Source organism: Neolamprologus multifasciatus, chromosome 7 (assembly GCF_963576455.1).
Source record: "Neolamprologus multifasciatus chromosome 7, fNeoMul1.2, whole genome shotgun sequence".
Lineage (NCBI taxonomy): Eukaryota > Metazoa > Chordata > Actinopteri > Cichliformes > Cichlidae > Neolamprologus > Neolamprologus multifasciatus.
Window position 1 is genome coordinate 45239382 of NC_140445.1, and position 27462 is coordinate 45266843.

General features: G+C 40.0%; 1 protein-coding gene across 4 annotated transcripts in view; it reads left to right on the plus strand.

Annotated features, from left to right (window-relative positions):
* insc (INSC spindle orientation adaptor protein) overlaps nt 1-26383 on the plus strand; it is a 68303-nt gene extending 41920 nt beyond the window's left edge. For 2 of the 4 annotated variants that reach the window (XM_085166974.1, XM_085166973.1), the window contains exons 3-13: nt 4463-4829; nt 5059-5111; nt 5204-5327; nt 6561-6674; nt 14089-14214; nt 17996-18167; nt 18447-18625; nt 18958-19024; nt 20302-20457; nt 21334-21410; nt 23707-26382. In XM_085166974.1, coding sequence (XP_085023100.1) covers nt 4463-4829; nt 5059-5111; nt 5204-5327; nt 6561-6674; nt 14089-14214; nt 17996-18167; nt 18447-18625; nt 18958-19024; nt 20302-20457; nt 21334-21410; nt 23707-23835 — 1564 coding nt within the window. In that variant the 3' untranslated portion in view covers nt 23836-26382. Of the gene's footprint in view, nt 1-4462; nt 4830-5058; nt 5112-5203; nt 5328-6560; nt 6675-14088; nt 14215-17995; nt 18168-18446; nt 18626-18957; nt 19025-20301; nt 20458-21333; nt 21411-23706 lie in introns of all 4 variants that reach the window. The other 2 variants (XM_085166972.1, XM_085166975.1) reach the window with 2 other exon arrangements.
* The last annotated feature ends 1079 nt before the right edge of the window (nt 26384-27462 follow it).

Here is a 27462-nt window from a genome sequence, read left to right on the forward strand (position 1 = left end):
AACATGCTGTAGGTATTACAGGTATTGCACTGCAGTGGTTTGTATCATATCTATCTAATAGACTCCAATTTGTGCATGTAAATGGAGAGTCGTCTTCACACACTGAGGTTAATTATGGAGTTCCACAGGGTTCAGTGCTAGGACCAATTCTGTTTACATTATACATGCTTCCCCTAGGCAGCATCATTAGAAGACATAGCATACATTTTCACTGCTATGCAGATGACACCCAGCTCTATCTGTCCATGAAGCCAGATAACACACACACCAATTAGTTAAACTGCAGGAATGTCTTAAAGACATAAAGACTTGGATGGCCACTAACTTTCTGCTTCTTAACTCAGATAAAACTGAGGTCATTGTACTCGGCGCTGAAAAGCTTAGAAATATGGTATCTAACCAGATTCTTACTCTGGATGGCATTACCTTGGCCTCCAGTAACACTGTGAGGAACCTTGGAGTCATTTTTGACCAGGATATGTCCTTCAACGCACATATTAAACAAATATGTAAGACTGCGTTCTTCCATTTGCGCAACATCTCTAAAATTAGAAATATCCTGTCTCAGAGTGACACTGAAAAACTAGTTCATGCATTTATTACTTCCAGGCTGGACTACTGCAATTCATTATTATCAGGATGTCCAAAAAACTCACTGAAAACCCTTCAGTTAATCCAAAATGCTGCAGCAAGAGTACTGACAGGGACTAGAAAGAGAGAGCATATTTCTCCTGTTTTGGCTTCCCTTCATTGGCTTCCTGTTAAATCCAGAATTGAATTCAAAATCCTGCTCCTCACATACAAGGTCTTAAATAATCAGGCCCCATCTTATCTTAATGACCTTGTAGTACCATATCACCCTATTAGAGCACTTCGCTCTCGCTCTGCAGGCCTACTTGTTGTTCCTAGAGTATTTAAAAGTAGAATGGGAGGGAGAGCCTTCAGTTTTCAGGCCCCTCTTCCGTGGAACCAGCTTCCAGTTTGGATTCGGGAGACAGACACTATCTCTACTTTTAAGATTAGGCTTAAAACTTTCCTTTTTGCTAAAGCATATAGTTAGGGCTGGACCAGGTGACCCTGAATCCTCCCTTAGTTATGCTGTAATAGATGTAGGCTGCCGGGGGATTCCCATGATGCATTGAGTTTTTCCTTTCCAGTCACCTTTCTCACTCACTATGTGTTAACAGACCTCTCTGTATTGAATCGTATCTGTTATTAATCTCTGTCTCTCTTCCACAGCATGTCTTTTATCCTGTCTTCCTTCTCTCACCCCAACCGGTCGCAGCAGATGGCCGCCCCTCCCTGAGCCTGGTTCTGCCGGAGGTTTCTTCCTGTTAAAAGGGAGTTTTTCCTTCCCACTGTCGCCAAAGTGCTTGCTCATAGGGGGTCATATGATTGTTGGGCTTTTCTCTGTATCTATGAAGCGCCTTGAGGCGACATTTGTTGTGATTTGGCGCTATATAAATAAAATTGAATTGAATTGAATTGAATTGAAGGCATGGGATCTCATTTCATTGTTATGCCGATGACTGCCAAATTTATTTGCCACTAAAACACAAGGATGGCATCTCCATAAAACCTCTCTTGACATGTCTAGATGAAATTAAAGCTTGGTTGGCTCTAAACTTTTTAAATTTTAATGAAAATGGTAAATGGACTTGTTCTTATATAGCGCTTTTCTACTCTGTCTGAGCACTCAAAGCGCTTTATACAACTAATTCATTCACCCAATCACACCCATTCACACAAGCACTTTTTTCTGACCTAAGTGCTAAGTAATCTACCATTCATACACATTCACACTCCGATGGATGCATCGGAGAGCAACGCGGGGTTAGTATCTTGCCCAAGGATATTTGGCATGCAGACTGGAGCATCGAACCACCGACCTTCTGGTTAGTGGCTGACCTGCTCTGCCACCTGAGCTACAGCCTGGCATCCAAGAAAACAGAAGTGTTGGTGCTTGGACCCAGTGGTCCCTGTGAGTCCTCCTCTGTTGTTTTAGGATCCCTGGAAGTCTATTTTAAACCTGTTGTTACAGACCTTGGTTTTAAGTTGGACAGTGATTTTAAATTGGACAACCAAATCAGAGCAGTGGTGAAGTCCAGTTTTTATCATTTAAGGCGACTGGCAAGAGTAAAATCTTTTCTTTCGAGGCAGCATCTTGAAACAGTGATCCATGCTAGGGCTGGGCGATATGACCCAAAATTCATATCTCGATATTTTTTACCTGGACGGCGATATAAGATATATATCTCGATATTTTTTAAGCCATTTTAAGCCATAAAGTAAGAACAAAAAGAGAGTTCTTAGTCAAAGCTGTGTCCCAGATGTCACACAGGCACTTTTATTAACATAGAGCATAGATGTACATAAAATTTACTCAAAAAATAAATTATGAGCATTTATTAAATAATAATGTTGCATAAATAAAAGAAAACAATGTTGTTTTTGTGCATAACAAAAAGCTCACAATTGTGCAGTCAAAATGTAAACTAAAACGCAGAGCATAGTAACAAAGACAGATTTCACAGCTGCTCTGTTCCCAACTTCTACTGTGTGACTGACAGCATTGAGTTTGAAATCCTCTTCGTAACCATGTCTCTTAACAGGTGCCATTTATGGTCCTTATACACAGTAGGGTAATATTACGTTGAAGCACAGTACGTATCACTCCGCGAGGCTCCTCGGTCGCCGTAATGCTCTGACAATCCATCAACCGGTGCAGCACCGTAGCTTACCAAAGTCGTATTAAAACATTTTTTGACAGATTGCTGAGCGCTGTGTACCACATAAAATCGGTTCGCGGCCATCAAGCACAACCAGAATTCATACATAAGGCGCGCTGTCAACTTTTGAGAAAATGAAAGGATTTTAGGCTGTGCAGCGCCTCTGGGCTGCATGGCGTTAGCGTGGTTAGCTCGTTAGCGTGGTTAGCTAGCTAACACGTTGACGGCGTCCAGCCCCACGCACGGGGCGATGCGCAGTAACTCGTTAACGGAGATTTGCCGTGTCCATCTTGTCGCTTCCTGCAGGTGAAGCGATGGGGGAGGAGGGGGATTTGTGTTCAGTGAAGGAGGGGCCAGGCCGAGTAATGTTGCGTAAAGACAAAAGTGGACGAAAGAGAGGCAAACTTGCAGCTCCACAAGTATAGTTATAACGTAACATAGACTATATCGATATAAAGGATATTGTCACATCTTATATCTCGTATAAAAATATATCGATATTTTTTTAAAAACTCGATATATCGCCCAGCTCTAATCCATGCTTTTATTTCTTCCCGCCTGGACTACTGTAACTCACTTTATGTGGGGGTCAGTCAGTCATTGCTCTCACGTCTGCAGCTGGTTCAAAATGCGGCTGCACGACTCCTAACAGGAACTCGAAAAAGAGAGCATATAACCCCCGTGCTAGCCTCTCTGCACTGGCTGCCTGTGTCTTTTAGAGTTAATTTTAAACTTCTTATGTTTGTTTTTAAATGCCTCCACAGTCTTGCCCCGCCTTACCTCTCTGAGCTTCTTCATCCCCACATACCCTGTCGGTCTCTCAGGTCAGCTGACCAGCTGCTCCTGGAGGTACCGAGATCCAGGAGGAAGCTCAGAGGGGACAGGGCCTTCTCTATTGTGGCTCCAAAATTATGGAATAATTTGCCCATGCACGTTAGAGAGGCCCCTTCACTGTCCACTTTTAAATCACGTCTTAAAACCCACTTTTATTCCTTGGCTTTTAACCTCAGCGAGACTTAGTTTCTCTTTTAATTGAAGTAGTTATTTAATGATTTCACTCTTCTTTTATTTGGTTTTTACTTATATCTTATGTAATTTTATTTTACAGTTCCAATGTACAGCACTTTGTGTCAGCTGTGGTTGTTTTAAAGTGCTTTATAAATAAAGTTGATGATGATGATATTTCTTGTGGAGGAGGCAAAGATGATCAGACTTTTTTCATATAAATGTGCTTAAGCTACAGAATTGCAGGCAGGACAGTCAGCATCAGCATCTCTCTAACATGACACTGCCCTCAGTACATAGTAACCAGTGCACATTCATTTCATGTATGTAGCAGTGTTTGTTTAGCAATATGTATTCGATATTCTAATTAATAATGAGAAACCAAAGAGCCAGTTTCTGTCGATTTAGCCTGAGCAAACAAGAGGGAGGGAAAGAAGTTTTCTTTGCATACCGCAATCAATAGATGGCAATAGAAAAATGGTCATCTTCCTTCATTTTGTTTGCAATGGACCAGATATACACAACAAGCTGAATAACGCTGTTGTATCACTAACAGAACATACAGCATGTAAACATGGGGAAAACAGGGGATTCCTTGAAATTGTGTTAAATCTACATCCCTGCTCTTAGTTCTTTTGCCTCTGGCTTAAGAAAAAGTCCTGTTCACACTGAGACTTTTACATTAGATTACATTTTTTAATCTATTATTCTGTTTGTTTCACCCACAGTACCCGTGCGCAGTCTCTTCAGGTTGACTCGGTCCAGCGGTGGATGGAAGACCTCCGTCACATGACGGAAGTAGAGTGCATGTGTGTCCTCCAGGCCAAACCCATCGGGGTAGAGGAGGACTCTCAGCAGGGAGAGCTGATTGTGGGCTCTGGGGTTGGTGCAGGGGACCACGTGGCTAGAAACAACCTGCAGACGCTCCTTCGCCGAGCTTTGGTGGTCAGCACAGAGCTAGGAAAGATGTTTCAGCGGCTGGAGAAGGGACGCTGGCAGAGGGTCCACAGCACGGCTGTACGGGCAAACTGCCATGTTCGCTCACTGGTACATGAGTACAGTGCAGCTCGAAACACGCCACCGGAGATGCAGAAGGTGATGGATGACTTTGAAAATTAGGTTTGCATACATACAAATGTGCCCATTTTACAGTAATGAAAAAAACTGAACAATGTTTCTTTTTAACTGGAGCTGTTTGACATAAGCTGAGCTTACATTACTGAACATTATTTGCATTATTATCTGCAGTTATACCCCACTGACAGGCCATTTATGTTTAGAACTGTGGAGGTCTGACCACTTAAATGTGCATGTTTTGTTGCAGTATGAGAAGTCTTTGCTGGAAAAGTGTATGGAGCTGACTAATATTACAGAGAGGTAAAATCTACAACGTTAATATGCAGTAATTTAAAAAACTCCCAAACAAATACTTTGTTTTTCTAAATCAAACATTTGATTTGCACCCACAGGTGCCTTCACACTGACGATGAATTCTTCCTGAAATCCATGAGGGAGGCCATCCATGAGATCCTTACAGATGTCAGTGACTCGTTCAGCAACATGATTGACATGGCTTTAGCCAATGAGATCCGGGTATGTAGTTTCTGTATTTGCGCATATTCCATTGTGTGCTCTGCAGTGTCATGTGTTTATAATTTTGCTGATAGGTTGAGGTGTTGCTTTGCCTAATTTATAAGAGTGTTATAATCAGTGGTGTAAATAATTCAACTCTGAAGTAAGAGCCAAACAGTCTCAGGGTTGAATTTAGCAAAGTTTGTTGTTATGGAGTGATCAAAAGAAAGAAGAGAGTTTTGGCGATGAGGAAGACCAAGATTTCCACAAGGAACATACATAGTTTGTGACTTATAGTTAGCACGAGGAGCCTGATCACCACGGCTACTTTCAACAACAATCTGGAGAAGAATGTGAGCTTGAGCTGGTCCTTAAATACTGGCTGGAAATGAGTGAATCCTAAAAGGTGTGTTCGCTGAAGCGTGGAGTCCCACAGCAGAACCTGCCCATCTCCACCTAAGAGTAGGCTGAGAGGAAAAGAACCAAAGCAAAACAAAACCCTAAATAGCCCCCCGATTAATAGATCATCTTTACAGTGTCGTATAGATAAATCATTTTTGTATAACTAAAAGAATTAAAGAGAACTAACAGGCTCATACTTTCAGACAATTGAAAATATAAATGGAAAGAAATTGTAATTAAAGTACCTACACATACCTACCTACTGGTAAAATACTTCCACCTGGTGGTCAAGGCTATCACTTAAATTTTGCGGCGGGTAATTGCAACAAGTGCCTTTAATTGTGGTGAACAGTCCTGCAGATACTGCTGGCTACTCTTAGTTCTTTTTTTTTCTAGACAGGGAGTTAGGGGCAAAACGAAAAGTTGCCAGTAATATTATGTCAATCAACCAATCAGTCAATCCTATAAATGCAGTCCATTGTTCTCTGTCCCGCTTTAAGCAACACTGACTGTGATGCCGTTAAAACAGATACTGTGTATAGTAATATTTTGGATCCAAGCACACACACACACACATATATATATGTATATATATAGTTACACTCCATGTGTGGGTCAGATAAGAAGGAGAGAAACTGTCCCTTGATTGTTGCACACATATAGAAATAGACTTAGAAATGCCTGTCACGTTTGTGCTATCCAGTGGTTGTATCGAAATAAGATGACACAGCTGACACCATAACAGTATTAATGAGCCACTAGAAACAGATTTTTGCATCATGTCGTCAAAAGTGATGATTTGAAATGTGTTGAGTCGTGAAGAAAATGATAAAGATGTCAATTTCCTTGCAGGTTCTGATCAAGCAGATTGAATCATCGGACAGCCTTCATACCATTGGTAGTGCCATTAGCAACCTGCTGTCCCTAACCCAGGATGGACCTCAGCTCTGCAGCATCATTGCCAAGGTACTCGGGACATAAAAATAGACTCTATGCTATCCTTCTTACTACATTTAGAGAGCAGATTCACTTTACAACTGGGACCTTGCTTCCTTTTATTCACTCCTGTGGAAAGTCCACCTATACCGATGTTTGTCATTCTAACCAGCAGACCTGGGATTGCCAGCTATCTTATTATACATGCCTCTATAAAGCTATTTCACTGTGAGATAAGAAAAGACAGACTGGACAGCAAGTCTGTATTGGCCATTAGTTAGCTGACCGCTTTCAGGATGCTTTTGATAAGACACTTCCTGGCCCACTCATACACACACATACACGCTCTTTGCAGCCAAATTGTAAGATCAATACTGTCAGCTCTCATTAGCCGTAAGTATTGATTACACATTCAGGTTGCTCAGGTGTCTTTACCTTTTAATCCACTCTCGCTTTTTTTAACCAAGTAGCAAGCTCCAGGGCTAAGAAAGTAAAGCCATGTAAAAATGAGGCTGTTTTTGCAAAGCAAGTCAGTCCCCATGGATATCGTTGAGCTTTGCAGAAACAAATTAATGTTTACAGTGTGGTACTCTTAAAAGCTAGCTAACAAAGGCTTCATAGCAATCATACAAGGGTACATTTTCAACCATTTATATCTAGTTTAAAGATGAGATCGCCTTAAGTGACAGGTTACAGGTCATCTTCACCTCCACATAAATTATCTGAATATGTGGCATGCTTTGTGCTTAATTATACCAACAGCCTGTCAAGGAAGTCTTTGCTCCTGTTTCAGTGCTCCAGGACCCAGTATTATTTTTTCAGTATGTTATTTTTGCAGTATGGCACATATTCGATCGCATGTAGTCTATTTATGCAATTTGCTAATTAAGCTTTGTGATCATTAGATAATAACTAATAACTTAGCACTCCACTCCCCTCCAAACACCAATCTCAAGGCTTCAAAACTGGGCTTTACAAACCAAAGGATGATGTCACAGTGGCTACATCCATCCTTTAAATACAGTTTGTTCTTACCTTGGTGTGTAGCAGAGCTGGACGAACCATCTCAGAGGAATCCTGAAACCCACCATAGCAAATAATTAGCTTTCAGCTATCTGTCTATTACACTTTCTCACACACCCCTTTGATGCATAACATCAGCTCATATTTGAACATTTGGCTCATTACAAATTTTCCACTGCTGCTGACTTCACTCGCGCACTGAATAACAGCAATTAGCCATTTAAATGTCTGGGTGGGGACCTGATATTTCCACCCTCTCCATCTCTATACCAGTGTCTTTGTTGATGGGCTGATTTTAGTGTTAGATAAAAAGGTTAAAAAATCAGATGGGTGGACTCCCATGATGTTAAAAACCATTGTAGCTATCATACAGCTTGAGGCAGTGAGGTACCTTAAAAGAGGAAATAGTGTGATAATGATAACTTGTAATTTGCATGACAACAGGAGTAAAGATTTGCTGCTTTTGCTTAGTTATTGGTTGTTGATGGTTGTTGTTGTTATGTCAAGTGTCGTACTCTAAGAATCATCACATCACACATAATATAAAGTAAATAATCGGGTTGTAAAATCTGAAGTAATCCATGTGGTGCAGGGGTGGAGTCTAGCCTTTAATGCAGGTCCTGTGACCCAACCCATGATTACACAAATGACTTGACTACACAGTGGGAGCGGTTGTGGCTCAGAACTTAGAGCAGGCCATCTAATAATCAGAAGGTTGGTGGATCCAGTCCGCATGTTGAAGTATCCTTGGGCAAGACAATGAACCCGAGTTGCCTCTGATGTGTCCATTGGAGCGTGAGTGTGTGTGCAAATATTAGACAAAGCTCTTAGGTACAGAAAAAGCGCCTGCATGAACGTGTGACTGGGCGAATGTCATTTATAGTCAAAAGTGCTTTGAGTGCAGTTAGAGTAAAAAAAAACACTTTATAAGTACCAGTACGTAAAGTGCTGAACCTACAGGGTCAGCACAGCCAACCAGTAAATCACTGTGGGTTTTTCACTATGAGTTACTCCTTTGACACACAGAAAGTCATTTGATCAATTGTAATATTTTAAGTTGATTATAGAAGCTGTAAATAAAATGTACAGTGTTCAGTACAGTAAGTAAATCACATGTATTAAAACTGCGCGTTTCCTCAACTTGCAGATATTTTATTGAACCTACACGTGAGGAGGGTTTTTAAAAAGCGCTGCACAAATGATTTAAATTGAAAATATTAAAAAATATGTGTCAACAAATTATTGTCAAGTCTATCAACTCTCATGCCCTGATTTTAATAAGCCATTATTTCAAAACATATTAAGTTTTTTTTTTTCTCTTGTGATTTCAAACCCTTGTAGGTGATGTTTTTCCAAAGCACTTCTCTGTAATTGACAGCTTATCAGACCCTGAGTATTCACGCCATCAAGGCTGATTTGGGACGGCTGACTGCACACATCTGCCATACCAAACAGATCAGAACAAATTATACAAATTATCGCTAAACACTATTCATGCCTGCCTTTAGCTCATGACCCACTCAAAATGACAAAACAAACAAAATAAATGCCCACCATATTCATCTAAAAGCATCATTTATTCTTTAATCCATAAAATTCAAACTATTTTCTTTTCTTTGGTGTTTTAGAGATGAACCATAGTTATACGTGCCTACCTTTTTATAGTCATTTACATTTTTTATATTTATATTTTCTGCATGTCTTAGGAATAAAACACATCAACCAATACAGTAACAACATTCAGCAGCCAGGCAGAAAGAGCAGTTGTCACGGATTTAGCAGTGTCTGCAAAGCTGGATTCAAGAAGTGTTTAAAGTTAACGTTTTTAGAGCATTTAAAGCACCATCTTGTGCCAGTATAGAACGTGACATCACTAGGTTGTTTGGTTGGTTTGCCACTGGTCTTTAAGTGATGACATATGAACCCTGCTTCCAGGTCCAAACTACTCTGCGTTTAATAAGGCTGTTGTGTTTTTAACACGTTTTAATGCTTTGTATCTTTTTCTATTTAATCTGAACAAGCCCCTAAAAAAGGCAGTGATCACTGTTGGCCTCTCTCGGTTTTTATTACCACTGTTCATTTTAAAGCTCAGTTTTTAAAACCTTACAATGTAACTACAGCCCAGCCCATGCAGCAGTATATTAATGACTAACCTTATATTGTGGATGGATTATCTCAGTTGTTCTCCTAACTTGGTCCGTTTACACCATCCTGCCATGCAGCGATATTAACTTTTATTGAGTGGAAAAAAGTTAGCGTTCATCCTCCAGCTTCAATGTGTTTACGTTATGATAACATAGCTGTCTTGCTAGCCATCAGGTAGCACATCATTATATACCAGCTAGTCCAACTTCAGTAACCCTACAAACATCACTGCTGTTTAGTTTTCTGTCTTTATTTATGTTGGATGTGGTAGCAGAGCTGTACATTTTAATTTTTTCATAAATCTCTCAGTCAGAACACGGTATATCATGCTTAGGTGGAAACTAGCGAGCTAACTTCCTGCTAACTTCTAACTCTGTTAAATTTAATAAATTCTGTTTTCATGGATCACAATTGTCAATTGTCATTTTATTAAAGATGAAAAAATTGAATCAGTTTGTAACTCTCAGTGATGCTGCAGTATTTGTTTGACTTTGGGACCTGAAGCAGAGTTTGGACCCGGAAATGGCTAATGATGTCAGACTTAAAGACCGGATGGACTTACATTAGTTTATGTTAGCTAACTGATAGGACCGATAACTCAGTGGAAAACAAGGCAATTAAAACTGAAAAGAAGCCTAAAGAGGTCAGTTTTGTACTGCCTGTGGCTACAACAATGGCTTTTATGTTAAAAAAAAAAAAAAGAAGAGGATATACTGTCCACTTTTACCTTCTGTCTTTAAAGCAACACGTTTTTCATTCTTTACTAGCTGCACTCAAACTGGAAAATCCACCTGTTTGCTGTAATGTTTGGGTTTCTAGAGCACTTTACAAATGAGGACTGTATGGAGGAGAACCTGTTTGAGTCAGGTGCGCTGTATTAGACTCCATGGTGTAAGTTAGCCATTATAAATGTGGTGTTTCATGTCAGCTTTAATACTGAGCCATGTGCCACACCATAAATCAAATAGCAGCTGGAATGCTGGAGAGTGACTGTGTCATGATGTGCAAGCGAGTTTGTGTCCAGTGTTTACCTACTGTCATGATAGATCTCAATCTAAATTTGTCCATGTTGGCAGACTTGTCATATGTGTGTCCTTGCTCTGATAGCTGTAAACTGCAGGGCGTGTAGAGCATGAAATGGCAATAACTCAGGCCTGGTGAGAGCCAGTGTGTCATCAAAGCTCTGTGGGTAGAAAGGGGGCTTAGAAATACTGTAGATCCCATGAAGCTCTCTAATTTGACATCCCTTTTAGGATCAGATGAAAGATACCTGCCAGTCTTCCTTCATTTTCATCTTTCTCATCCCTTAAAGCACAAAGTCTTTCTTTCTTTCTTTCTTTCTTTCTGTCTTTCTTCTTCTTTTCTTTTCTTTTTTTACAAACCCTGCTGAAAACTGCCTGTAGTTGCATGTTTGGTGTTAACAAGCGAAACAAGCCCAGAGAGCACAACTCAGGAAGTTATAAGATGGAAACCGATTATACACCGTGTAGGGTTATACATGCAAACACGCAGATAAAGAAGCATTTTCCAGTGAGTAGTCAAGTTTCACTTGATGTTATTGCAAGAAGAACCAAAATGCGTGAGTGTGAGAACAAATGTGTTCTGTGGGCTTAATTTAAGAGATGGGGATGAAGTCAGTTGAAGCAACAAGTGCAAGTTGTTTGTCAGAGAAAAGAAACAAGCCAACAAGTCTAATAATCTGTAAAAGAAAAGTCTGTGGGGATGAAATAATAGAAAGGTGCTTCCACCAGAGAGTGAAGATTGTCTGAACAAATCTCTGTAGTCTGTTTCTCTGAGCCATTTCTATTTATTTATTTACTTATTTATTACAGTATATTAAGAAAGATCACAGAAGATCTATGAATCTTCATCCAGTTATGGTACTTGCTTGAAACAAGACTAAGGCCTACAGTTTTGTGTCTTTTTGTTAGTAGGTGCTAGTATTAAAAAACTGAAGCAATATAGTGTTAGGCTTATTAAACCTGCTGCCCAACAATACACATATTACATTCAGTTAATTTAAGGTAGATTATATTTTGGGAAGATGATGCAGGAGATACAGTTTAAATATAGCTGAAGCTTAAACAAAGGGTGCATTTACAACATCTCATAACAGCTGATCTTGGTGTCAGCCAATGGCACACATCCCATGGGAAAATGTTATAAAGGGCACGATATCTAAGCGGATTTAGTTTAACTACAGTTGCTGCTGTCTCTGTAAGTCGCTTTGCAACCCACCTGCACCCCAGCTCCTCCTTTCCAAGCTGCATCTGACTTCAACTGAGTTCAGTTTTATTTATATAGCAGCAAATCCAACACGCAACAGTCACCTCAAGGTGCTTTATATTGTACACGATAATATGTAAAAACCCTTAATACTTATACTTAATAAAATGCATTTCTGATGCTGGCTGTGGCACTGGGAGTCTTGATATTGCTCTTCCATCCTAAGGCTTTGTGTGCAAATAGAAATGCAGGAGGTTCCTGGATCATACTGCCAAATATAAATGACTGCAGATTAAATCATATTTTCTGACTGCAATGGCCTTGAGTGAAATATGTGTATAAATACAAAATGTCACTGAAGACATAATTTGGTTGGTTAAATACTTCTGGACACTAAATGTTTAAAAAAATAATAATAAAGCTAGCTTTAAATAATTTAAACCAAAGAACTAATGCTCGGTGTAGAATCTTTCATCGCCACAGACTCGTTTTGAACATCAATTTTAAGTGAGATTTGCATCAGAGTGAAGTAACAGGATCAACAGGCTCTCCAGCACCACCCAGGCATTTGGAATCAGCATGTAAGCCTCTCAGTCTTTTAGAGGGTTTACTGAAAACCGTCCATCAGTATTGGTAGTTCTTCCAGGTATGGTGGTCCGATACAGCGTAGGCAGCAAGCGGGGAAGTAGCGGTCAGGCTGGAGGGCAGGATGATTAACCACTCCAAGCCCTGGCAGCATGGCCTTAGCAGCATATGAGACATGCCAGCCCAGTATAATTGCCTTATTAGGATAATGGTGGTAGTTACAGGCTTCATCTTCCTCCAGGTAATTCTAGCTATCTGCACAGTGAATAGAATTCGATACCTGCAAGTGTTTTTTGTCAAAGGGGTGCTTTAAAGTGGACATGCAGCCAATACAGGAGGATCTGTTTTTGTTTGTTTACACCAAGCATACGCAACAGAAAATGCACAGTTATTATGGCTAGCAAATCATCTTTTTTCCCCCTTCTCAGTGTTTTCTATTCATGAAATATATATATTTTGGCTGTTTTAACCTGACATGATAGATTGTGTGAGCTATTTGATAGGTTCTGTGGTTGGCAGGCTCACTGAATGAAGCTGGCCAAGTCTATCGGTCATTCCGGGTCTCTTGGACTCTTTAAAACCAGTATGCTGCTATTGGCTTAAATGTGTAGGGATAGTTGGCTCTCATAACACAGTCTAGCAAGAAGTAATTTGATCCATTGTTTTGCACAGTAATGTGCGCTTCAAGGCAAGAGCTGACAATGATGCATCCTGAATAATTTGGTGTTGAGCCATCTAATGTCAGGACTGTGAAAGTTGCAAGTTGGACTATGAATGTTTTACCAATTTTTGTCCCATATTCACTAATGCTTTGAAAAATAGTAAAGTGTCCCACTGACAAATTTAGAAACTCAGGATAGACTTTAAGCAAAAAAGGACTGTTGCCTCACGGCAAGAAGGTCCTTGTTTTGAATCAACTGAATTAGGATTGTCTTGTTGAAATATAAAGTTTATACCAGCCGTCATGTGAACAGCTTCTGCATTTACACTTAGCAGAAATAAACCGAGTGATAATGATTAAGCCCTGTGTCAGACTGCCAACCTGTCCATGCTCTACCCTGCCTTTCACCCTAAGACAGCTGGGATAGGCTTCAGCCCCCCAACCCTGAATTGGATAAGCGGAAGAGAATGGATGGATGGATGGATGATATGATTAATAATCATAATGATCATACAGTCTCACATGAGTCTAGATAAACAATTTGTATTGTTTATATTGCTATTCTTGATTTGCAGCTTTCACAAAGCATTTGTGAAACATTGGTTTCATAAATTTATTACATTTTAAAAGTTCTTTTTTACAATGACTTAGCAGCTTTAGCTTGTTCCCCTGATCAAGACTCACCGAACAGATGATGCTATTGTGGGACCTGAATGTGGCACTGAATAACATGAGTGCACATACAAGCATACACTTTTCTCCTTAGACTTAAATATTAAAATGACACGTTTTCTTTTCCTACAGGAAGGAGCTGTGGTAGCCCTGTTTAAGATCTGCAGACAGGACCGCTTCAGAGATCTCTACGCACACGCTTTAAGAACAGTGGCCTCCATCTGCTGTGTGGAGGAAGGCATTAACCAACTGGACAAGGTAAAGTTCTCCGACTTACACACTCAGGTACACATGTATGTGTATAAGGGTGTGCAGCGATTTACAGATAAACTGTGAATAAGTAAAGGTGGCCCCAAAGGAAATTTGTCATTAGTTTGTGGTTAGATGGAACAAATCAAATAAAGTGGGGAAGAATAACAGTGCATGAGGCACTATTTCCAGACTTTCATGTTTCATAAACAAAAATGGGTACACGCACGTATTTAAGATATAAGGGGAATGAGAGATTACATCAGTCTGGAGTAAAAGTAAGTCAATAAAATAAATCCAGTAAAAACGGTGAGTAGCTCCAGTCCAGCCAGATGATGTTTGGCTGAAGTTGTAAGTGAGCAGTAAGTTATGACTGCAAGGTTATAGTGCAGCCTAGGCGGAGTAGTCGAACGCAGATCCACTGAGCTCTCAACACAGACAGCATCGTCAGAAGAAAAGTTGATAAAATAAATTAAAAATTTTGTATTGTTCCATACATATGCGTACCGAACCAAAAACACTGTATCGAACGGTTCAATATTGCTACGAGTATCGTTGCACCCCTAATACATACATACATACATATACATATAGTTAATGCTTCATGCATGACACATGAGGTGGTGTCACTGCTGATGGTGCTAGTGTTTAAGCAGTAATTAAAATTACATTTCCTAAAAATGTTGCTCATTACTGCTGGTGAGACTCACCTCAGGTAAAGAGTATAAACATACTGCTGCTGGTTTCTACATTCGGCTGCTCTCAGTTGCAAAATGAAATGTGGAAGCTGTCAGTCAGTTCCAAATTTAACAGCAACAGCATTGTGTCTCACAGTAAATAATTGATATTCATGTGGCAGCTTTTCATTCTTCACAAGTCCATTTCTGACTCCTGAACAACTGCCTGTATTTTTAGGGAGTAAACTTTCAACAACAGTAGCTGAGCTGCGCACGTTTCTTATTTACTTGATTAAATTTTCATGAATGAGCTCACTAGGTCCAGTTACCTCAGAGCCGAGGACCTACTATTAAACACTGCTGTGTAATTTAAAGCTCAGGAAATGTTATACAGTATTGCGTAGGTGAGGGAGGTGCATAAGTGAGGTACATGTTTTGCTCTTCTGGAAAAATTATATAGTGAATACACCAAAATATAACTCATGAATGTGCGTGTGTGTGTGTGTGTGTGTGTGTGTGTGTGTGTAGGAAATAATGTGAGACAGGCAGAGGAAAGACTAACGATACATCCATCTTTGTTCGTCATTCTCTATGGAGAATTCAACCAAAATAAACAACAGACGCACCTGTGTGGGACGAGCGTTTACAGAAAGACAAATATAACCTGATTGCAGTGAATAATGATGCCACAATGGTGTCTGTTCACATATAGAGCAGCTGGGACAGCATGACTCATCCGTGCATGAAAACTCTTTAATGGGAACCAAAGTCCGCCTCAGATTAGCAGCCTCTTCCAGGGGGAAAAGCTGTCAGGCAAGTCTACGCTACCAACCGCTCACTGGCGATTCGCTCAGGCTTGAGAAACACAACTGTCACCGTTGAAGGATCAAATAAAGGGGGCCCATAACGCACCTGCAGTGCTCACTGGTGGCTATACTTCTTAGTTTTATCCCCAACCGGATCATTATGTAATCATAACATTTCCAGGTGAATTCAGGAAAGGCAAGGTTGGTTATTGATTCAGAAAAGATATGCTCAATGAACAAAGAAAAGGAACAGCTTTGCATCGTGGGCAGAGAGCATGGGTCAGTGCGATATTTAACTGACTGAAAGTGAAGGTTTCAACCCACACTCGTAAAATTTCAAATAAGAGTTCAATAGGCAGTGGCCACACATGAAAAATATTTTATGCCCAAAATGCTGACTTTAACTAATCTGATTACATGTAAATGTTCCATGTAATTCTTTTACATAGGTACAAGTGTTAAAGTCTTGGAATTTGGTCAAATGAAATTTACTTGATTGGTATACATTTATTTATACCAAGCATATTTCCTTAGTGATACATTATTTCAATAAATAACACTTTTATTTCAGTTGCATTTTACTCGAAAGTATTCCTTCATCTTTATTGATGGTAAAGAATCTTTTTTTTCAGTGTGTAGGGTTGTACCAGGAGATTTAGCACGCAGTTGGCTATTACAGCACCAAGACCTTGTGAAATTCTCTCTGTTCTATAGTATGTCCTTTCCGTGATCTCAGTCACAACAGGGATCTACCACAGAAACACTTCAAACTGTGAGCAGGTGTCTTAAACTATTTCTTTTAATATTCCTAGTAAAGAAGGAAAGTTATTTGTCATTGATCCTGATGATAAATGAGACACATCCTCTGGTCTGATAGACGAGGAGCTGGGGACCATCCTATTTTAGCGAGGAGGAGGAGTTAGGGAAGAGGGGACAGGGGAGCAGTCGATGAACGGAGGTGTAGAGAGTAGATTGTTCCACGTCAGTGGGTCGCGCTGGCACAGTGCTGCTGACGTCCACAGAGACAAAAATAGGGAATTGCCCTGTGAAGCTTGGTACGTTGATGCTCGTCAGCAGATATGACTGACAGGTGTGGCTGGCTAAGTGCTCCACTCGAGATATGCGTCTGCAAACTTGTGTAAACTGTTTTCAGGAGTGAAGGCGAGCAAATTTCTTTCATCATAAATGGCAACAAAAGCTATAATTGAAAAATGACTGCAAACTCTAAAGTAGCTGATGTCTAGAATACTGCAGTTTTCCCGTGCATAAATTCAAGTATGATTAAAACTTTTAACTTGTGGTTCTGACTTTTTTCCACAGTATCCTCTGACTTTCAACTCTTACAGATATGACAAATTTGATCAAAACTACTGCGGAGATTTGCGGAGTAGCCGCTAACATCAGTAGCAATGTTTGCATGAACTGATCAACACTGCCCCCAAGTGGATAAAAACCTGTCCTACCTCTTTATTTCCTCGTTCCTCTACAGTCTTACAGCCACGTACAAACAAATAAGCAAACACAAATTCATTAGAGCATACATTAAATGAATACATGACCTCATGCCCACAAGAAAAGTTTTGTTTATAGGGATGAGTACTTCCTTCTCTCCTATAACTCTGAGTTCCTCCCTTACTTCCTCACTGATGATGCACACGCTCTGGGTCAATGCCAGTCAGATATACAAGTTTCTCAGCGGCACATTAACTCTAGTAGTTGGCCATTAAAAGGAAGTGATGTTTTTAAAAATATTGATGGCTTTATGGGGAGAGGTGCTGGCTTTAGTCAAGCTGATACCATGGAAACGTCACTGTCCGTCTGGACAGCCACTGCAAATGTGTTGTTAGTTGAAGCTGTTCAGCTTAGGAATCAGAAATGGGTTTTAAGAACCACATTGAGGATTCAACATGTTTGAGTTTTCCTTGCATCTGTGTTGTTTTGCCAGTGCCTGATCCTGAAACAAATTCTAATAAATAGAACCTTTAATGAAATATTAGTAATGAATCCATATCCTTTACATTTTGTTAGTCTAAGCTGTTTACGATCAAGGTTAACGTGCTAACATGTGAGACCAAAGATGACGCAGGCCACTGTATATCATGTAACGATAAGCCATCAGTTAAAACCTCTTGTCTCACAGTGAAATACAAGTACATGTACATAGTTTCCCCATTTGCCGAGCAGCTATATTTCTGTTTGCGCGCAATTTTGGAATAAAAGAAATAAGACAAATAAGTGAGTATGAAAAGAATATGACCGCGTGTTTCCACTGCGGCAGTAAAACAGTCCCTGCTGTATGTCTAATAGGTGGACGGGATCCTGTGCCTGGCAGACATCTTGACTGATGACAGCAGCGTGGAGGCAGCCAGAGCTGAAGCGGCAGCTGTTGTAGCTCAGATCACTTCGCCTCACCACACATCCACTCAGCACCTCGCCAGCTTCCTGGAGAGCATGCACGACATTGTCACGGCGCTCATCAGTGAGTGGACGCAGTGGTGATGATCTCACCCTGACCACTGATTTATAGGAGGAAAAAGTTGTTTTGATTTCATAGAAAATTATGAGTACGTGATTGTTTTAGCACGAGGCTAAACTTTACTACCTTACTGAATTTCTTTTAAACCTCTATAAAACTCTAAACAAGCGAAAGAGAGGGGATCAGTCATATATTTTGTGGTTTGCTTTACTTGCATTTTGTTACGGTGTAATAATAATACCCCTGCAGTTTGGTACGTTACGTCTTTTTTCTCTCTCTCAGAGTTGTGTGAGACTGCATCCTGTGGTGAAGTGTTCCTCCTGGCGTCGGCTGCCTTGGCCAATATCACCTTCTTCGACAGCATGGCCTGTGAGATCCTCCTGCAGCTTAATGCCATCCACATCTTACTTCAGGCCTGCAAAGACCGCCAGAGAGTTGACACACCCTACTCCAAAGACCAGGTACACATTTCCATGTATGCAATGTTTTTCTTACCCTAAGTGTCACATAATAATAATAATAATAATAATAATAATAATAATAATAATAATAATAATAATAATAATGGATTGGATTTATATAGCGCTTTTCAAGGCACCCGAAGTGCTTTACAATGCCACTATTCATTCACTCTCACATTCACACACACAAAAAAGTGTCACATAAAAGCAAACATACTATATAATTACACTATTACTAACAATAATGCAAAAATCAACCTGTTTTTAAGCAGTGCTCTCAACTATAGTTCTTTGCCAGACCTTTAATCATTTTGTTTTTGTTTAAATCGTAGGTGGTGACAATCTTGGCAAACCTGTCTGTCTTAGAGCAATGCGCATCTGAAGTCCTGCAAGAACAAGGTAGTCTGTTTTCTAACTATGGCTTTTCATTCCTTTTTACCCATATTTGGGATTTTTTCCTGGCTACACTGCAGTGTAATGAAGGTACTACACTCACAGGCCTCTTCATTAGGTACACCTGTAAAATCTAATGCACTCTATTACAGCAGCTCTGAAATAAACTCTCCTTTAATGAAGCCTCTACATTTTCAGTTTTTGCTAATGTTTTCAAAAAGGTGATAATTTATACTGGTGGGTAGTGTTGTACAGGACTGGAGCATTCCTACACATTTGTTTCGCCCACCTCTTGTACCTAAGAGGGTTCAAATATTAGGAACTCCTTTAAACTTAATACTCCACTACACCTCCAAAATGAATATAAAACTTTAAATTAAATTAATGGTAGTGGAAACTACCAAACTGCTGACTAGATGAAAGTAAAAGTGAGACGCTTCAGTGTAATTCTTTTTTATTCCTCAGGAGGGCGGCATCACTTTAATTTCTGTGAACTAGCTTAGAAGAGTTGAAAACATCAGACACTGAACATAAAAATATATATTTTTTAATAAAGAGGTATTATTTGTTAAATATAGTTACATAGAGATAATATGTGTTTTGTATCATTTTGTAATCCTTTCATCATTCCCATTTGTATTTTTTCAAACTCTTTTCCTTTTTCTGTTTAACGTATTCCACTGGCTCTGTACTTCTTACACTATAAAAGAGTGAGATAGATAGATGTGTCACTGTCTCAGTCTCACACTATCGAATGTTGGCAGTTTCAGTCTGTTTTTCTGCTCATTAAGGCCAGTTTGATTTTATTTTTCATACGAGCACCTCAGTGAAATCTGATTGTTTTTGTTACAAAACATTTTTATCATATATTAAGCAGCTAAAATGATTTAGATTTATTATCTCTCAATGTCACTTTATGAGTTTTGGCCTTTGAATTATAGCGTTGCCCTTAGGGTGTTAGCCTTATAACTTATTTTTCAGAATAATTTTGAAATATTATTTAACAATAACTGGCTTAAGGGCTGACTGCCTTCAGTAATTTTTTTCTTTATTATACTAACTGCACTTTTTCTATATCCTTTCTCACAGGCATGTGTAGAAAGTTTTGCTTCTTTCTTTTTCACTTGAAACCTTGACTCTTGTGTAACTTTTTGTCTGGAAACTCTCAAGTCTCTCTAAATGTGTTGTTTTGTTCCTGCTCTTATATTACATTTTACAGTTTGCTGGTTCCTATGTGTTATTTTCCTGCCTGGCTAATCTGTGCTGAATATTATATATTCAAGGTATAGAAAGACTGCTACTGTTGCTGGGAGAAAAACCATCCTCTTCCAGTCCATCAGAGGGCGCTGCCTGTGAGCGTGTCCAGCAGAAAGCTGCCGTCACACTGGCCCGACTGAGCAGAGACCCTGATGTGGCCCAAACAGCTATCCAGCTTAAAGGTAATGAGCCTTTGTGTCTTTTGGAACATTTAACAATTATCTTACTTATTAAATATCGCATTGAACAAAATGTACAAAAAACTTAGTAAATGAAATGCATTTTTTTCAAGGTGATATGTGTATTTAATAAAAAGAAATTGTTAAATGTTCCAAAAGACACACACGTCCAATCCACACATCTGGCATAAGTAAACTAATATATAAAACACACGCACACACACACACACGCACACATAAGTGCTGTAAGTCTGTCGGTGGCCACTAGAGGGTCACAGACAGACAGTAGGAAAATGGTATTTTGTTTCCGTTTTATCAGTTTTGTCTGTTTTTTGTTTTGTTTTGTATATTTATGCAACAATCTTAATACAAACATATGCATTTATGCAATTCAATAAAATCTATTTTACATTGCGCCAATTCACAACAGTTGCCTCAGAGAGGTTTATATTGCAACGTAAAGCCACTACCATAATCAGATGATCAGCTGGTTTTGACTGGCATAAGTAAAAATGATTTTGGCCACATAAAAATATTAGTTGGATATCAAATCCTCATAATCAATCCTCTTAAAAAAAAAAAAACCTGATAGACCAGAGGGAAATAATTTAAGAGTATTGGTTGCACATATGTTATTCTGCATAGCTGATTTTTCTGAATCCTTTAATCTGAATTTGAAAAATTTACATGTTTCATAGTCTGTATCAGAAGTGACAGAGCGACAGAATCTTTTTTAAAGGGGTGGTATTCAATTTATTGATCACAGAATGCTAAAAAAGACATTTACTCAGAAGTCTACAACACACAGCTACAGTTGCTCTGTTTGACATCAAAGAGTTGGACAAGCTGCTAACTGAAATGTTCCTCTGTTGTCTTTAGCTGTTCCTCGCCTTATTGAGCTGTGTCGCTCCCCTACTGAGAGAAATAACAGTGACTCTGTGCTGGTGGCTTGCCTGGTAGGTGTAAACTGTGTGTTTTTTTATATGTGTGTGCACATACAAACCTTTACATATGTGTAAATTATTCTGTGTACTGAATACAAATACATCATTCAAACTCACAAACTGCCTATTTAAATTTGACTCCTAATATAATATACATTTTCAGCGGTAAAAGTAAGCGCATTTCACCACAGGCCCACAATCAGTGCTCCTAATATTGTCCTATTTAATTACATTTAAAAGGCAATTTTTAAAAAGCGGAAAATATATCAACCTTATCCTCTCCAAGCCACGCTGAGAAAGCACCATTTCAGACGCTGCGTGTTTAAATATGTACATATCCTGAATAATATCTCTGCTCTTACATTATCATTCTATCATTCTGACCATAATTATTGAGACCAGATCTTGGGGCTGACGAGGGGATTTGAAGCACATAATGGTCAGGAGCTTAATTGGGCTGCCTCGCTGCGCTGAGAAATGCCTTCTTCTTTACTGTAACCACACTCAGTCTATTCAAATTAATGCGATTCCATTAGTGATGGGATTTCCGGCTCTTTTTAGAGATCCGGCTCTTTCGGCTCGACTCACTAAAAAGAGCCGGCTCTTTCGGCTCCGAACCGGCTCTTCAGGTTGTTTTGTTGCTTTAATTATTTAATCATTAACAATAATATAAAATTATGCAGAAAAGGAATTACTAATGTAAAAAAAAAGTGGTTTTATTTATATATGTTTATATATGGCCCCTAGAGACAAAGCACGTACAAACTCTAAAGCATATACAAACTCCAAAAAGCACGTACAAACTCCAAAACACATTTCTAGCGTTAACTGAACTTCCAAAACAAAGCTAACCAGATCACTTAAATTACACAATTGAAAGCATGTGCGTATTGTTTGTGTATTTATAGACAAGCACTCATATTTATTCAAATAATTTAAAAGAAAAATTCATTTACCTGTTATTACCACACACCAAATCCGGTTGTTGATACTTCCTGGCTTGTGTAGCCACTAGGTAACAAAAGCTCAACACTGCACCCTAGCATCCTGGAGCACTTCTGTTGTCTTTTTTGTACGTGATTCTGAGTTTGTACGTGCTTCTTAGTTTTTACGTGTTTTGGAGTTTGTACGTGCTTCTGAGTTTTTACGTGTTTTGGAGTTTGTACGTGCTTCTGAGTTTTTACGTGTTTTGGAGTTTGTACATGCTTCAGGGTTTGTAAGTGCGTCTGAGTTTTTACGCGTTTTGGAGTTTTTACGTGTTTTGGAGTTTGTACGTTTGTCTCTAAGGGCCACCATAAATATACTTTATTTATTCACTCCACATAAAATGTAATAAATAAATCATATAATACAAAGAACAACTATTTACATTTTAAACTTTTAACTATTTAAATTTTCAGCTTTTTCCTTTTAACCAAATTTAACGTGAAACAACACAAAACACTGCAAACCACAACACAATTAAATATAAATTAAAATATTAAAACAAAAAGAAGATGCACATTCTCTGTCATATGGGCCTGCATGATTTCTGAATCCTTTATCATCTGCAACTGAAAATAGTGGATGATTACTATACCTTTCTAATGTGACGTTGTTGTCCCTCGCTCTCTTTCTCTCTGGCTCTGTTCCTGTGCTACTGCGAGTGTAACTAACGCCCCTCCCCCCTCTGCCCAGCGCAAGGCGTGCTGAGTTTAGCGGAAAAAAGGGCGAGAGAGAGAGGGTGAGAGAAAGAAAAAAAACAAAAAACCTCACGGCTCCCAATAAGGAGCCGGCTCGCGTCGTTCACTTCAAAGAGTCGGCTCTAAGAGCCATTTCGTTCGCGAACGACCCATCACTAGATTCCATCTTATCCTTTTAGCCAAGGGTTAAGTAGTGCGTTTGTAGATGTTAAAGTTTTACCTTCAAAAGATGCCGAGCTTTCACAGATCATTTGTAATTTTCAACATAAATGTTGGAGGCTCTCGTGGCTGAATGGATTAGAGGCATCATGTGTAAAACTTGTATGCTCTTCAAATAAAGCGAAACACTGGGAAAAACAAAAAAACAGGGTGATTTTAAAGAACTTCTGGCCCAGTAAAGGTTATAGGATTGAATTTGGTATTTTCATTACAGTTTCTTGCTGATAACCTAAGGATAAGGATGCATAAGTTTCTTTTTGGTTGTCAAGCCATATTATTCATGTGCCTGTATGCATGATTGCATATTTACTGTATATGTGCAGCACAATGATGAGATATGATAACATGAATGTCTATGTGGTACTTGTGTTTGCTAACACGCTTACTGTGCATGTCTGTGTCTTCAGGCTGCTTTGAGGAGGCTGGCAGCAGGCTGTCCAGACAGCATCGAGGCAGCCGACCACCAGCAGCTGATCAAACCACGTCTAGTTGACTCTTTCCTGCTGTGTTCCAACATGGAGGAGAGCTTTGTATGATCCCCTGCACACCAAATCACTGAGAGTGAAGAACTCTCATTGTCAGTACAAAACCGCGCGTCTTCTGAAGGAGTGTATCTGTTTCATGACTACAGCTTTGTTTGACTCTAAATTTCTCGTTCAGTTAATAGGAAATATCTGAATAGATGCAGAGGACATATATTAGTAAATGTGTATAAATGTGTTGCATAGTGCAATTCAGTTTTCAGATTAAATGCAACAAACATGTATGTTGTTTTAGGAAAAAGTGGGTCATTATTTCATGTTATTCCACAGAGAATTTCATTATTTCATTAATCATAACAGTAAGTATTTGTATAAGTAGATGAAACATTTTGAAAAAAAATGCAATGAAATGCTTTAAATTTGACCACTGTGCAATTTTTTTTTTTACATTGTTTCTGAAGCGTTTTGACTCTATAAAAGGTTTCAGAGAAAACTGTCAATCTGAAATGTCTATCATTTAAGAACTGAGATTTAGTTTTGGTTTATTTTTTCTTAAAATAATAAACTTTTTCAGTGAGCAACCATTTTTTAAAATAACTAAGTAAGTAAATTATTACCACTGTCGTGTATGTTTTTGTTTGCTTTTGTTACAGTCATGTGAAAAAGAAAGTTTTTCGAAGTAAACTAAGCAGCCCCGTAATTTAATAGCTTAGTTTAATAGGAAACAACTCTAGCAGCAATAACTTAAAGGATGACTGAAATATGACCTTATCGGTCTGTCAAATCATTGTGGAGGAGTTTTGGTCTATAGGCATTTGTTTATACACAGCTTGCTTAAGGTCCCCCCCACAGTATTTAATTTGGGTCGAGGTCTGGACTTTGGGTCACTGCAAGGCCTTGAGCCATTCCTTTTTGAGCCATCCTGTTGCTGATTTGTTGCAGCGCTTGGCATCATTGTCCTGTTACATGAGCCAATCTTGACCAAGCTGGAGCTGTCAGACAGAGGAGTTTTTGATCAACTCAGTGAATGCAAGGTCATTGTTAATTGAGGATTATGGTGATAAGCACACACGTAACTAACAGAGCAAAAAAAAAGTCCATTAATTAATTAAGAAAAGGGTTAACCGCTAACAGTCATGGTTAATTTATCTTTCAAAGCTCCCAGACAGGCAATGAAAAGGAACCCAATTCTCCTATCTTCATTGTGTCTTAGTTAAAAGATGCCAAAAAGATGCTTTAGTCAGTGCCTTAGTGAAGGTCATTTTGGTATTTTTGAATGCTGTCGCTTATTGAATGCTGTAAAATCTTCTGTTTTGTTACAAAGAAATAAATTGTCTTTGGTCAGTGCCTGTTATGTGCTATGACAGTACATGGTAGCACAAGAGTTTATACCACACAGAAAGAGAGAAATGTTTTAACCCAGTAGTTCAGAACAGCAGAATAAGTTGTGAAGCACCACAGTCTGTCTTTTCATCACATTTTACTGAGGTCAAGAGCAAGATTTTGTGAATTTTAGGCCTGTTAAGAGTGCTCTGTATTTATAATATCTATCATTATAGAAAATGAAATCACTAAACAATAAATACAAACAAATGTCTGGTTAATGGCCTATTAATGAAGACACTGTTTACTGTGTATTTAAATCTTAAAGCAGGTTTAATAAATATATTTATAACAATAATAAAAGCTTTTCTAAAGAACCTACAGACAAATGTCACCCCTGGATTTAAGGTGTTTATCCAGTGTATTATATTCCAAGGTGTTTTCATTCAAAAGTCTGTAAGCACTAACGCCGCCTGCTCAGCAACAAACTGCAGCTCAACACAACAGAAACTTTGTGGACTATTTAGCAAACCAGATATTTCCCCTGTAGTTCGTAGAGAGCAAATGCAGATCTGAAAGAAGGTAAATATTCGACTTTTACACACCAGACCATACAAATGTACCTGAAAGAAATCTATCACACTGCTTAGGCAAGTAAGTAACTGCTAACAATGTAGCCAATTCATTAAAAGGGGCATGTCAGTACTATTTTACTACAGTACTGCCTATTGTTGCTAAATAGGCAAAAAACAAAACACCAGATATGTGAAAAGCTTTTGAATGAGGCTCACAGGGAAACATCAAAGTGACGAGACCATTCGCTGTGTCCCAATTCAGGGTCTGCACGCTTGAAGTACGCATTTTAAGTGCGATTACGTCACCGCCACGCGACGACGGCTGTCCCAATTCGAAGTGTACTTCAAATGCATACTCCAAATGCGCCGTCGATTTCCCCAAATATCAAGCGTGGTCCGGTGCACGCTTCGTGGTCCCATATATCCCACAATTCATAGCGCGGCGGTGGGTGTGGATAATTTTGCCGCAAAATAAGGCAGAAGGGAGCAGCCGAACTGTCAAAGGTAAGTACTGAATATGACGTCACTTATTTATGTGCGAATGTTTAATAACAAAGAACATTAAAACATTACTATTGGCCACATGTCGGCAAAGTTATGTGACATTAGTGATGTTCGTACTTTCAGCGTTAACTTGGTTGTGTATATATATATATATATATATATATATATCATAATAATCTGACAATACTATAATATTGGCCATATTATTTTTACACTACCACAGTGAGATGATTTTAGTCTCGTGACCAACATTAGCTAATTGTTATTTACTCACTACCTGTCATGGTCCTGGGTCGGTGACCCAGCGCTTTGAGTTTGTTATTAGTGTTTTCTAGTTTATTTCTGATCTTGTATTGGTTGTTGGTGTTTGGTTGTGTTTATCTTCCCTACCTGCGTCTCCCTCGGTGCTCTGTTCATGTCCTCGTGTTATGTAAAACAGTCTGGAGGGCCCGAGGAGCCCGTCCAGCCACTGTTCCGTCCGCTGGAGGGCCCGAGGAGCCCGTCCAGCCGCCTGTCTCGTCCGCTGGAGGGCCCGAGGAGCCCGTCCAGCCTCCTGCCTCGTCCGCTGGAGGGCCCGAGGAGCCCGTCCAGCCTCCTGCCTCGTCAGCTGGAGGGCCCGAGGAGCCCGTCCAGCCTCCTGCCTCGTCAGCTGGAGGGCCCGAGGAGCCCGTCCAGCCTCCTGCCTCGTCAGCTGGAGGGCCCGAGGAGCCCGTCCAGCCTCCTGCCTCGTCAGCTGGAGGGCCCGAGGAGCCCGTCCAGCCTCCTGCCTCGTCAGCTGGAGGGCCCGAGGAGCCCGTCCAGTCTTCTGCCTCGTCAGCTGGAGGGCCCGAGGAGCCCGTCCAGTCTTCTGCCTCGTCAGCTGGAGGGCCCGAGGAGCCCGTCCAGCCGCCAGCTGCAGCCTCATCATCCTCGCCGGCTGCCGCTCCATCCACGCCGCCGGCAGCAACAGCAGCTTCATCCACACCACCGGCTGCAGCAGCCGTGTCTTCATCCTCGCCAGCTGCAGCAGCCGTGATTTCATCCTCGCCAGCTGCAGCAGCCGTGTCTTCATCCTCGCCAGCTGCAGCAGCCGTGTCTTCATCCTCGCCAGCTGCAGCAGCCGTGTCTTCATCCTCGCCGTCGCCTGGTCCAGCTCCGGCTTCATCCGACTCGCCTGGTCCAGCTCCGGCTTCATCCGACTCGCCTGGTCCAGCTCCGGCTTCACCCACGCCGTCGCCTGGTCCAGCTCCGGCTTCACCCACGCCGTCGCCTGGTCCAGCTCCGGCGTCATCGTCGTCTG